The sequence below is a fragment of the Oncorhynchus gorbuscha genome, unplaced genomic scaffold, assembly GCF_021184085.1.
Source record: "Oncorhynchus gorbuscha isolate QuinsamMale2020 ecotype Even-year unplaced genomic scaffold, OgorEven_v1.0 Un_scaffold_2218, whole genome shotgun sequence".
Classification (NCBI taxonomy): domain Eukaryota; kingdom Metazoa; phylum Chordata; class Actinopteri; order Salmoniformes; family Salmonidae; genus Oncorhynchus; species Oncorhynchus gorbuscha.
The window spans coordinates 40,959-54,400 of record NW_025746787.1 but is presented as its reverse complement, the minus strand read 5'-3'; the positions used below and the strand labels follow the sequence as shown (position 1 = coordinate 54,400).

The 13,442-nt window shown below is 44.5% G+C and overlaps 2 protein-coding genes across 3 annotated transcripts in view; both read right to left on the bottom strand.

Moving 5' to 3' along the window:
* The window catches only part of LOC124025285 (TBC1 domain family member 16-like), a 28,952-nt gene extending 28,755 nt beyond the window's left edge, over nucleotides 1–197 (bottom strand). Inside the window, exon 1 of one of the 2 annotated variants that reach the window (XM_046338843.1) lies at nucleotides 124–197. The gene's annotated coding sequence lies outside the window, so the exon portion shown is untranslated. Of the gene's footprint in view, nucleotides 1–51 lie in introns of both variants that reach the window. The other variant, XM_046338841.1, reaches the window with a different exon arrangement.
* Nucleotides 198–1,056: 859 nt separating this feature from the next.
* Nucleotides 1,057–12,564, bottom strand: LOC124025282 (lysosomal alpha-glucosidase-like). The gene is given in 21 exon segments (XM_046338837.1): nucleotides 1,057–1,561; nucleotides 1,710–1,862; nucleotides 2,338–2,502; nucleotides 2,860–2,958; nucleotides 3,726–3,814; nucleotides 3,817–3,866; nucleotides 4,012–4,160; nucleotides 5,835–5,986; nucleotides 6,423–6,556; nucleotides 6,715–6,832; nucleotides 6,933–7,017; nucleotides 7,172–7,285; nucleotides 7,677–7,717; nucleotides 7,720–7,786; nucleotides 8,029–8,160; nucleotides 8,439–8,557; nucleotides 9,069–9,188; nucleotides 9,404–9,500; nucleotides 9,593–9,758; nucleotides 10,680–10,831; nucleotides 11,139–12,564. Coding segments are annotated over 21 exon segments (2,874 nt in total). The 5' UTR covers nucleotides 11,745–12,564; the 3' UTR covers nucleotides 1,057–1,495.
* Between the last annotated feature and the right edge of the window lie 878 nt (nucleotides 12,565–13,442).

Genomic DNA, 13,442 nt, shown 5'->3' with positions numbered 1-13,442 from the left:
AAAGCAAATGATCGTGAACACACCACAATGATATATCTAAGTAAGGCTAACCTTTTATCATAGTATGACGTTTTAGAGGTCAATGCCGAAAGCTTCACTGCAGTTGGCTGATCCCGAACTCACATGAACATTATCAGGACCAGTAGAGCTGGAGTCGGAGCATCATGACGCGGATCTCAGATGTCCCGCTGGAACTCTTATATATGGCAGGTAAACCACTAGCAGCAAGGACAATGAGCAATCATTTAAACATGAACAACACGTTTCAAAATGACTATTTCAAAACAAGGTATTTCGAGGGCAATGTTTTAAACAATAACAAAAAATAATTTAAAACATAAGCTAGCATAACCATATTACAGGTATGATATTTTGTACAATTCAGAATAGTTTACAATATGTAACTGTATTGAGCTAAACTGCACTGAGTTATAAGGAAGATGTTCCAGATGGGAAGAGAATTTTTATTTAACTAGGCAAGTCAGTTAAGAACAAATTCTAATTTACAATGACGGCCTACCCCGGACGACGCTGGGATAATTGTGCCTTGCCCTATGGGACTCCCAATCATGTCCGGAAGTGATACAGCCTGGAATCGAACCATGGTCCGTAGTGATGTCTCTAGCACTGAGAAGCAGTGCCTTAGACCACCCTCGGGACTATGAAGTAGATTAAGAAAGAGATAATTGACTGCACATTCAAACACTGAGTGGTGACAGCTCACTAATAGGAGAACAGGAGAAACAATGCTTAGCTTTGGAGAAACAAACCCAGAGCTATCAATTGCCTTTAATGGTAACAATGTGGCAATATCACTGGAAGTAATTTGATGAGACACAGAGCTTACCATCATACTAGAAGAGTACAGAATGGCCATATTCTGGTCAATTTTAGATGTTCAATTAATACAAATAATTGTGTAGAGCCACTGCTGTCCTCCTCAGCACAAGATTTATCAATTAATCAAATGTTATTTATAGAGAACATTTCTTACAGGTGATGCATTTCAAAAGTGCTTAACAAATAAAATAAAAGGTTAGAAAGATTTTTTTTTTAAATATTTATATATTCTTAGAGACAAATTAAAATAGTAAAACAACAATACATTTCAGCCTAGTGTTCTAGAATGACCAGAATTCTCAATTTCACACCACTGTCTCAGCATCTCACCTGAGACAATGTCATGTAATCACTCATCTGCAACAACAAGGAAATGGCGAGATATCTGATAGAGCTTTAACCCACACAGTTCACTCAGTTCACATAATTTTATTGAAAATACAGTTGAATATGATTTCCCAAAATTATTCAGTGTAGTCTGTCCATTGAGAAACCCAGGAGTCTATTAGAGCAATGTCTTATCCAGGGTAGCAGTGATTGAGGGGAAACATTGGGTGGAGGTTTTTGTCAGAGATGTGCTAGGTCAGGAGTTCCAGAACCAACTGAGAGGCTGTCTACTGGGTCAGAGTCCACTGAGTCATACAGTTCATAAGGCTCACAAGGTCCAGAGGACTTCAAACACCTCTGACATGGGCAGGGCCAGGCTGGTTATCGTCAGAACCTACAGACAGACACAGAAAGAAAGGATTATAAACAATATATCATATTATACTGTAGAATAGACAGGTAGGCAAGCAGAATTAGACTGTTCGTTCTACTATTTCTTCATTCTGAACTCTGTAGAGGTAACTCAGACAGCTACAGCTCACCTTGGTGTCAGTCTGATAAGAGAAATCCCACACTTTCTTTCCGTTGGCCCATACATAGCGGGGTGGGGAAGGCACCCCGAACACTCGCAGCCCTCCCAGCACCAACCCGTCCAGCACCCCGTTCTGACGCAGGGGGTCACTCATCACCTGGGACTGGGTCAAATGAAAACCTTATTGATCCCCACTGGCAAACACACACATGTATAGTACCAGTATACATTAGACATTAACAGTTAGGTCTACTGTCCACAGGATGGCAGGGAAAGAGTATGTCTTCTATCTTGATTGGATGGGACCTGGATCTCAATCTTGAGAGCATTGCTAGAAACATATTGTACTGCAGAAACATCCAAATCACCCTAGATAATTCTCTGATCTCCATCCTCTTTAAAGACCAATTAGGGCCCTACGTTTTTCCTACCCAGATGTCATGAAATACCTTGAAGTAGGACAGACAAAAGGTTTGATGGTCCGCACTCAAAAAGATGTCACATAAAGCTTACTTTCTTTTCTTCACTGCATCAGGGATAGCCTTGAAGTAGTCTATAACTAGGGCCCAGAGTTTTCCTTGCTCAGGTCATGTGATCAGGAAAAACTCAGGACCCTATGTGACCTCTACATCTCCTACCTGTCCAGCGATGAAGATAACATAGGAGTAGTCTCCTCTCTGGAAGGTGTCCAGACTGTCCCCGTCATCCCAGAACAGGTCACCCCAGGCCCAGCCCCCAGTAGACAGCGCCACCGTCAGGAGGAAAGGGTTACTGCGAGAAGCTGAGGTGGTCAGGCCTGGCTCCTGTATCTCAGTTAGAGGGGGTTTGAGGGGATTTTTCATTGAAATATATATTATAATTACTGATTAAGACAGGCAACAGGTTTTACACAAACTCATGCAAGCTTCAAAACAACATTGTCAGATTAGTACGCAGAGAGTATTTCATTTGAGGTTTTATCACATAGTTTCACAAAGGAATTCTGGGTCTCTTGTTCTATGACAAATAACTTTAATTGATTTCATGATATAAGAGTTTGGCAGCTCATTCATCTCCTCCACCATCAGTATGTAACACCCACAATATGGGCCTAAGATGAAGCTTTGTCGCACAATGAAACAACAGACAACCAAATTCTATTGTGTACAGAGGACACACACCTGCTGTGGGATGATGTGTCCCTCTCTCACATGGACATTGATGGTGTCCAGAGGCGCTGGGAGGAGCAGGTACTGACCCTTACTGTAGAACGGCTGGCCCTAATGAGGAAGGGATGAAAGAGGTGACCACTGAAATATGGTTCTAGTATACACAGTACAACTATGACACATCTTTGCCTGGTCCTAAAGTAAGCCTACAAGACCCTAAGAAAGGCTCACACAGATGGATTTTTATCAATCTGTGTGACGACAGAAAATATGGTCTTGGTCTCCTAGGAATCCCTTTAATCAGTGGCGAACTAATTGCAGTGACATTATGAAAGGCCTATAGAAATACACTGAGTGTACAAAACATTAGGATCACCTGCTCTTTCCATGCCATGGACTGATCCAGGTTAAAGCTATGATCTCTTGTTGTCACTTGTTAAATCCACTTCAATCAGTGTAGATGAAGGGGAGGAGAAGTGAAATAAGGAATTTTAAACCTTGAGACAATTGAGACATGGATTGTATGTGTGCCATTCAAAGGGTGAATGGGCAAGACAAAATATTTAAGTGCCTATGAACGGGGTATGGTAGTAGGTGCCAGGCGCACCAGTTTGTGTCAAGAACTGCAACGCTGCTGGGCTTTCAATAGTTTCCCATATGTATCAAGAATGGTCCACTACCCAAAGGATATCCAGCCAACTTGACACAACTGTGGGAAGCATTGGAGTCAACATGGGCCAGCATCCTTGTGGAAGGCTTTCGGGCACCTTGTAGAGTTTGTGCCCCGACAAATTGAGCCTGTTCTGAGGGCAAGGGAAGGTGTTCATAATGTTTTGTACGCTCAGTGTATAACTGTATTGAATCTAGGAGCTGTTTACATTGTGCAGACTGTACCAAGTCCCTGGGGGGAGGTAGGCAGCCAGCTCCACTGCCCCCTGCTCTAACACTGGGCTGACGAGCAGAGAACTCCCCACAGGAACTGTCTGTCTATGGTCTGGCAGTTAGGGTCCGAGGGGAACCTGGGAGAGATGGACAGAGAGGGAGGGCCAGAGAACAGTATCAACACAGTAAATAAGATGTGTTACAATAGTATCCAAATGTTGAAGAGAGAGAGAAGGGAAGATTGGACAATGGCAACTGAAGAAGAGGAGTAGAGGGACGTACTGGAGGAAGAGAGGCGTGGCCACAGTGTCTGCGGAGGTGTGTGCGTGGTAGAAGAGTGTGTAGAGGAACGGCAGGAGAGAGTAACGTAACATCACCGCGCTACGCATGGCTGTCTGGGCCTCCTGACCAAACACATAGGGCTCCTGGGGCTACACACAGAGCTAGAGTTACCTCAATTCATAATACATGGGACTGATGGACTGTTACATAGACACAGTGAAAAGACACTAGCAGGTCAGCCACCATGGTAAACATGAAAACATTGTAACTTGGTTACATAGAGACAGTGAAAAGACACTAGCAGGTCAGCCACCATGGTAAACATGAAAACATTGTAACTTGGTTACATAGAGACAGTGAAAAGACACTAGCAGGTCAGCCACCGTGGTAAACATGAAAACATTGTAACTTGGTTACATAGAGACAGTGAAAAGACACTAGCAGGTCAGCCACCTTGGTAAACATGAAAACATTGTAACTTGGTTACATAGAGACAGTGAAAAGACACTAGCAGGTCAGCCACCGTGGTAAACATGAAAACATTGTAACTTGGTTACATAGAGACAGTGAAAAGACACTAGCAGGTCAGCCACCATGGTAAATAGGAAGACATTGTAACTTGGTTACATAGAGACAGTGAAAAGACACAAGCAGGTCAGCCACCATGGTAAATAGGAAAACATTGTAACTTGGTTACATAGAGACAGTGAGAAGACACTAGCAGGTCAGCCACCATGGTAAATAGGAAAACATTGTAACTTGGTTACATAGAGACAGTGAAATGACACTAGCAGGTCAGCCACCGTGGTAAATAGGAAGACATTGTAACTTGGTTACATAGAGACAGTGAAAAGACACTAGCAGGTCAGCCACCGTGGTAAATAGGAAAACATTGTAACTTGGTTACATAGAGACAGTGAAAAGACACTAGCAGGTCAGCCACCGTGGTAAATAGGAAGACATTGTAACTTGGTTACATAGAGACAGTGAAAAGACACTAGCAGGTCAGCCACCATGGTAAATAGGAAAACATTGTAACTTGGTTACATAGAGACAGTGAAAAGACACTAGCAGGTCAGCCACCATGGTAAACAGGAAAACATTGTAACTTGGTTACATAGAGACAGTGAAAAGACACTAGCAGGTCAGCCACCGTGGTAAATAGGAAAACATTGTAACTTGGTTACATAGAGACAGTGAAAAGACACTAGCAGGTCAGCCACCGTGGTAAATAGGAAAACATTGTAACTTGGTTACATAGAGACAGTGAAAAGACACTAGCAGGTCAGCCACCATGGTAAACAGGAAAACATTGTAACTTGGTGTAACAGTATAATTTTAAACCGTCCCCTCGCCCATACCCGGGCGCGAACCAGGCACTCTCTGCACACATCGACAACAGTCACCCTCGAAGCATCATTACCCATCGCTCCACAAAAGCCGCGGCCCTTGCAGAGCAAGGGGAACTACTACTTCAAGGTCTCAGAGCAAGTGACGTAACCGATTGAAACGCTATTTAGCGCACACCGCTAACTAAACTAGCCGTTTCTAATCCGTTACATTGGTTACATAGAGACAGTGAAAAGACACTAGCAGGTCAGCCACCATGGTAAATAGGAAAACATTGTAACTTGGTTACATAGAGACAGTGAAAAGACACTAGCAGGTCAGCCACCATGGTAAATAGGAAAACATTGTAACTTGGTTACATAGAGACAGTGAAAAGATATTAGCAGGTCAGGAAAAGATTGTGGTAAATTCCTATCCAACAGAATTAACTGTAAAGACCATAAATCCCCCCACACACACACACACCCACACACAGCATTGGGCTTGTCGTTGTGGTTCCTCATGAAGGGGTAGAAGGCTCCAAGCTGGGTCCAGCGTACACACAGCTCCTCTGTGGTGTCCCCCCCGAACCCACACACATCCGCCCCCACCAGGGGCACCCCGAACAGGCCAAACAGCAGCACCGCTGGGGGGGTGGAGGGACAGATGGATATTGAACATATTAATTCCCTTTATTCATTAATACTGTATTCATTATTTAACTTTGATGTCAGGCAGTCAGAGGCATCTCTCTGTAATTGCTAGCTACATAGTATCAAATAAATAGTAGGTGGTTCCATTACAAGTCTGGACATTTTTCTATTCAAACCCCTCATTCAAATCCATGGATAACTACCACTGAAAAGACTAACTCTGTCTAGGCACTCTTTCAACTAAAGACAATAGAGACAAACTGCTGAGTAAGAGCACACTGCAACATGTACTGTCTGGATGGTGCATCGGTACCATTAGTACTCTGATGGCTAAAACACACAGGGCTTGTGAATGGCTTTGGGAATCTTGTTGAGAATAGGAATGGCTTGGAACGGAAATGGGAATGTTGGGGATGTCTTTCCCCTCACCAGGGATGGAGTATCTGAGCTGCTCCCAGTCACTCCTCACGTCTCCCGTCCAGACTCCGGAGAAACGGCCAATGCCAGGGAAGGAGGAGCGGGACAGCACGAAGGGTCGCGACCCCCGGACCTTCACCAGGGCACTGAGAGGGTCAAAGGCTATAACTGATCTTCCAACTACAGTTACAAATATGTAATGTAGACAAGATAAATAAAATCAGCTTCATTCAAACAAGCAGAAGTAAAAGTGCCAACAGTCTCAGGATAAGTACGCACTGATCCCTGTGGTGCTGTGTCTGACCTGTGGGTGGCGCTAGCCTCCGTCAGCCCATAGAGGTTATGCAGGTTGTAGTGAGTGGACAGGTTCTGCTGAGCTGACATGCAGAGTGTACCAGCATTCAGCTGTCCTCCAATCACCGCTGTATGAGCGTATGGAGACAGAATGGGAATGAATGAATTCACTAAATTCCTCTATTGATTTTAAATAGACAGGAAACTACTCAGCTGCAGCACACTCACATGGCACGTAGGGGGGGCTATCCAAATCACTGTCAGGACACCCCTCCACAGAGCCCTGCACAAAACTGGCTGGTTCATTCATATCCTGAGAACAGAGGGACAAGAGAAAGAGTATGCTGGATGCTGAGTAGCATTGACACAGCCTGGATGATGCAAGCTTGTTAGTGCAAATATACAATACAATAGAATAGGGGATGATTTCAGCCCTCTACAAGACATTCTATCTGAGACACACTCACAATCCACAGGCCATCTAGCGGGACTCTGGAGTGGAACTCCCGAATGCAGTCCTCCCACCAGCTCTGTGTCTCTGGGTTGGTGAAGTCAGGGAACGCTGTCGGACCAGGCCACACCTGGACACAGAGGAAGACGAGTGAGGAACCGAACATGCATACCTTTCCACACACACACACACACACACACACACACACACACACACACACACACACACACACACACACACACACACACACACACACACACACACACACACACACACACACACACACACACACACACACACACACACACACACACACACACACACACACACACACACCTTCAAGAGGGGGTTTTGTTTAGTGTAACCTTGGCTTTTCAGAGGACACATTACTTGAATACACAATGGACATACACAATGTTATCAAGCAGATAAAAAATATGTTCTTTCCAAACTATTCACAGTATATGTAGCCCAGTTTACAGTGGGTCTCCAGATAGAGAAGTGAGAGTTTTAGGTCTGACCTCCCCTATGAGTGTCTGTCCTGTAGAGTTCCTGATGAAGACCCTCTCCGCTGACCCTCATCAAAGGGTGGGTAAGTACCAGGGGGGCTGGTGCTGCTGATCCCAGGGTCCTGGGAAAGAGAACAAACAGGAAAGATGCCTCTAAAATAAATGACAGTAATGCTTTTGCTGCCATCTTGTGGATTGAGAAGGAAAGTTTCCTTGACTTGTACCTTCCAATACTGCACTTTCAACAATTTAATCACAACGCAGACTGTAATTTAGAATCAAAAATGACATTGAACCACTATTTCAAGCTAATATGAGTTATTAGTGTGCCTATGTGTTGTGAGGGTTGAGGCCTCTCTCTTACCAGGATGAGAATGTACTTCATGCCCTTCTGATGGAACTCCTTCACCATGTCTGGCAGGTCCACAAAGCGCTGGGGGTCAAAGGTGAACACCCGACGCTTGTCTGCGTAATCCAGGTCATTCCACTGCACGTCCTGACCAAAAACAAAAGCAGTTGAACTAAAGAATGCAGTGAGTGTTTCCATGAGTTGTGAACCCTCAGTGGAATGAGAATACTGTACTTGAGAACGCAAACATCCAATTAGCATTAGCATGGAGAAAACCCATTGTAGCATGATAATACTATAATGACTTTTCTCCAAGCTAATCTGCTAATCCAATATTGATGCTCATTCAACGTTATCATTACCCAATAGTTGTCAACCCAAGTGATAATGTAGTACAATATAAGTGTTTTCTCCAGCATCTTTACCAGGGGGAAGTTGGCGTTGTGCATGCGTTGCACCACCTCTCGGGTTGCGTTAGTGGACCGGTAACCCCAGCGACACAGGTGGAACCCCAGTGACCAATAAGGAGGCATCATAGGGTACCCTGGGGGAGGCAGACGGGTAAACATGAGCTATGACGGAAGATTCACAAAAGGTGAGAGCAAACCAACCTGCTCAAATTGGACTTACGTAGCAAAATCTGAATTTTTTAAATGTATTTTTACATTGGATAAAAGTAGAGACTCACAGCTATGGTATATCATACACTGCATGTTTGAGGAACAATGGGAAAGAAATTCTGCTTTGAAAGTTGATAAACTTGTGAACTCACTTTTGAGAAAATGGCCTTTGAATGTTTTGGTACCTACTGGAGCTATGATACCTATGATTTGGTACCTACTGAAAGGAGATGAAGGAAAGGAGATGAGGCAGCAAGTTTAGACTACTAGGACATTGGGACACAGACAGCCACTATCTTTTCCCTAACTATTACCCAAAAGGAATTAGTTGTGACCCAGCAGTGGCCCGACCCACCATAGCAACATTGGGATATGAGACAAGAAAAGGATATTCAGTAACAGGAAGTTACAGCTAAAGGTCATATATAGCCATACCTATAACCTGGAGGTACTGTCTGACAACACTCTGAGGGTCAGGGCCCAGGAAGATGTACAGGTCCAGGATTCCTCCCACAGCCACCCAGGTCAGAGCAGGGCTAGGCTGCAGCACCACCTCTACAGAGAGAAGGAGGTCAAACTCAGCTCCATCATGTAAATCTGTATCTTGATACAGTTGAAGTACTGTGCCATGTGAACACAACAAAATTCTGTCCAGAGCTGTTAAGTAGCATGATACATTACAAACTCTACTAGCTCAAACCAAAGCTTTCCTATTAGAACAAAACATTTCTGCTTAAGGATATGGTACATGGAGCAACATGCTTTCTTACCCATGGCATTACTGTTGAGCAGGAAGACCCCGTGAGCCTGTCCATCCCCCTCCTGCACCATGTAGAACGGATGGGAGCCATAAAGGTTGGCATCGCCCTGCATGGTGGACAAAGAAGACACATCTGACTTACCACTCCTGACCATTATTTAAAAAGGAAACAAATGAATGATAATGACGTTAGACTCACGTGGGGCGCCATGTCCCTGTTCCAAAGGGTAAGGGAGGTCCAATTGAGGTCCAGGCTGAGGGGGGTGTAGTGTTCCCCCAGCCCAGACACCAGTGAGGAGGCCAGGGAGGTGGACAGCTGCAGGTACTGGTCAGCATACAGCAGCGGGGCCACCGTGGTGTTCACACTGACAGACAGAAGACAGAGGTGTCATGATTATGACAGTTGTAAGTCAGGACAGAGAGCATCTTAAGTCATGCTTATGGCAACTATAAGTAGGGACAAGGGCACCTTATGTCATGCTTATGACTGCTACAAGTAGAAACACAGCGATATAAATCAAATGAAATTGTATTGTCACATACACATATTTAGCAGGAGTTATTGCGAGTGTAGCAAAATGCTTGTGTTTCTAGCTCCAACAGTGCAGTAGTATCTGCAAGCCAATTTACCCTTTGGGATCTATAAATCCTAACTGATCTTATGTGTTAGTCCTATGACATGGTTACAACAGTTTTATGTCAGGTTTATAAGATCTGATCAATGAACCAGTGCCAGACATATTAGACATAAAGAACAACTGACAATGAATACCTTGAACATATTGGCCATGTTCTGTTATAATCTCCACCCGGCACAGCCAGAAGAGGACGGGCCACCCCACATATGCTCTCCCTAATTCTCTCTTTCTTTCTCTCTCTCGGAGGACCTGAGCCCTAGGACCGTGCCCCAGGATTACCTGACATGATGACTCCTTGCTGTCCCCGATCCACTTGACTGTACTGCTGCTCCAGTTTCAACTGTTCTGCCTTGTTATTATTCGACCATGCTGGTCATTTATGAACATTTGAACATCTTGGCCATGTTCTGTTATAATCTCCACCCGGCACAGCCAGAAGAGGACTGGCCACCCCACATAGCCTGGTTCCTCTCTAGGTTTCTTCCTAGGTTTTGGCCTTTCTAGGGAGTTTTTCCTAGCCACCGTGCTTCTACACCTGCATTGCTTGCTGTTTGGGGTTTTAGGCTGGGTTTCTGTACAGCACTTTGAGATATCAGCTGATGTACGAAGGGCTATATAAATACGTTTGATTTGATTTGATTTACTCACAGGACACGGCCGTTGGATTTTCGGCGCACTATGAACCCAAAAGGGTCGGGTTGAAACTCAGTGACATATTGGTGGTCCTGTGTGTCAGTGTTACCCCTGGACTGGGCAGTGGATAAAGGAACTTCATATCGCCGGGACGACGGATCCTTCAACTGTCAGGAGAAGAAACGTGTTATGACTCTTACACAATAATGTCTGAGGAGAATGATTCTCGGTGATGAGCGATTGGTTATAATAAAAGTCATGAAAAAGTAAAGAGAAAACATTTAGCAAATACTGTACGCACTTTTCAGAGGCAACACCCCCATGTTGTAAGTCGCTCTGGATAAGAGCGTCTGCTAAATTACTTAAATGTAAATGTAAACACTTTTAAAGCAATGTTATAGAGAAAGACAATGGCAACCAAACCCTGTATCTCTGCAGTAAATATACGAGTGGTTTTCAGCCACAGAGACTCACCGTGAGGTGCAGTCGGCCTTCTGTCTCATCCAGTATCTCCAACCGGAGTGTAGAGATATCCCTGGGTAGGTAGGAGGGAGTGGGCCTCGTAAGGGTGGCAGCCTGTCCCCTGGAAGTGGGGGTGAGGGGCCCCATCCTGTAGCCGCTGTATGACGGGGGGTAGAAGCACCAGGGGGGTCCTCCAGAGAGGCCTTGAGGTAGGGGGGCATAGCAGCACCCTCTCCCCTGACACTCTGTCTGGCTCAGAACTCGGTCCCGGGCGCAGTCAAAGCGGCTCTCCAGGGCCACCCTACTACACTCTGCCTCTCTGGGACCACTGGAGATGGCTGGATGGGGGCCTTCCCACAGCAATCTGTGGCTGGGGGCTGGATGGGAGCTACCCCTCTGTAGGTTCTCTCTCTCACCGGCCTGTTTTGTTGCTGGATCTTCCTCTAAACCAGGTCTTACTGATAGGTGTATTGGTGTCTCATCTGGTTGTTGTTTGCTAGTTAACTTTATCAGTGACAACTTTTGGTCAGACAGGTAGCTAAGGTGTAAACAAGTTATCAAGGCCAGGGTGAGCAGGGCTGAGAGAGACAGGGCAGACAGACAACTAGACAAACCCATATCCTGTGTCGAGTTGGGACATCTGTGAGGTGTTAGGGAAACTGTCTCCAAATGCTGACGAGCCCGTATGTCAGTGTAGAAGTCTGAAAATTTTAAATGATACGAAACGGCCGCCTAGGCTAATTGGCAACTATGGACGTACTACAACAAATTGTGGACCTACCACTTACTATAGATTTTATTTGTCAGCTGACAGACGTAACGTTACACAGTCTACACACATTAACAAGGAAGTGTGCAAGCTAGCTAGAACAAACTGTAGCTAGAATTGTATGCCTAGTGCATACATAGCTAAATGTTAGCAAGGGATATTAGAAAGCGGGTGAAAATTAGGAGATGAAAAGTATGCATTTTCCCCAGGACTTACTCTAGGGCAGGCCACACAAAATGCATTGAATGTCGCTTGTCCTCGCACATGGAAAGTTGTTGTTGAACTGGGCTGAGAAATTTCGACGGCATGCCGCTAGGGACAAACTGGGCGCTGCCTATTGGGCTACCACACAGTGGAAGTAACCTATACTTCGATTATTTGAGTGCATCTATCTAAAACGTCTTGTGTTGTTTAAAACTACCAATACAAACATTATCCATTATGCTCCTGTGTTAATTGTAATAAATGTGAAGTGAACCCGTTTCCAATTACTGGGACTTAGAGAATATTTAGGATATTGAGGCACCATGTGAACCACTAGTTTTGAGTGATTAGATTTCGCGAAGCAGGCTCGCATGTTAGCACTTCAATGAATTAGTAGCTACAGTACAGACATCATGTTATCACATTCGGAAAGTATTCAGACCCCTTGACTTTTCCACATTTTGTTATGTTACAGCCTTATTCTAAAGTTGATTAAATCGTTTTTCCCCCTCATCAATATACACATAATACCCCATAGTGACAAAGCAAAAACAGGTTTGTTTGTTTTTTGCCAAATTTTTACAAATAAAAACTAAATATCACATTTACATAAGTATTCAGACCCTTTACTCAGTACTTTGTTTGAAGCCCCTTTGGCAGCGATTACAGCCTCAAGTCTTCTTGGGTATGATGCTGCAAGCTTGGCACACCGGTATTTGGGGAGTTTCTCCCATTCTCTGCAGATCCTCTTAAAAAAAGACAGAATATTTGGGCTGGTGGCTTGGTTGTCATCACTTCAAAGGTTGGTGTAAAGTACTTTTTGGTCTTAGGCTGTGGGTGTGTCATAGACCATCCACGCCTCTCTCAACTTGGAGTAGCATTTCTGGAAAGTCAGCTCCTCAGCACAGGTGTGCATGGCCAGGTATGTGTTCAGCAGCAGGTGGGGGAAGCAGGAGGTGAAGTAGGACATAAAGCCTTTTGGGAATGTCTGATGGAGATCAGGAATTTCATCGTAATGGTTACTCTATGGGAAACAGCATACAGTTTATCGAATGTCACTTGCACACATTTAGTGAGGCTATCAATACTGAACAAAAATACAAAAGCAACATGTAAAGTGTTGGTCCCATGTTTCATGAGCTGAAATAAAAGACCCCTGAAATCATCCATACACACAAAAAGCTTATTTCTCTCAAATCTTGTGCAGAAATTTGTTTACATCCCTTTTAGTGAGCATTTCTCCTTGCCAAGATAATCCATCTACCTAACTGGTGTGGTATATCAAGAAGCTGATGAAACAGCATGATCATTACACAGGTGCACTTTGTGCTGGGGACAATAAA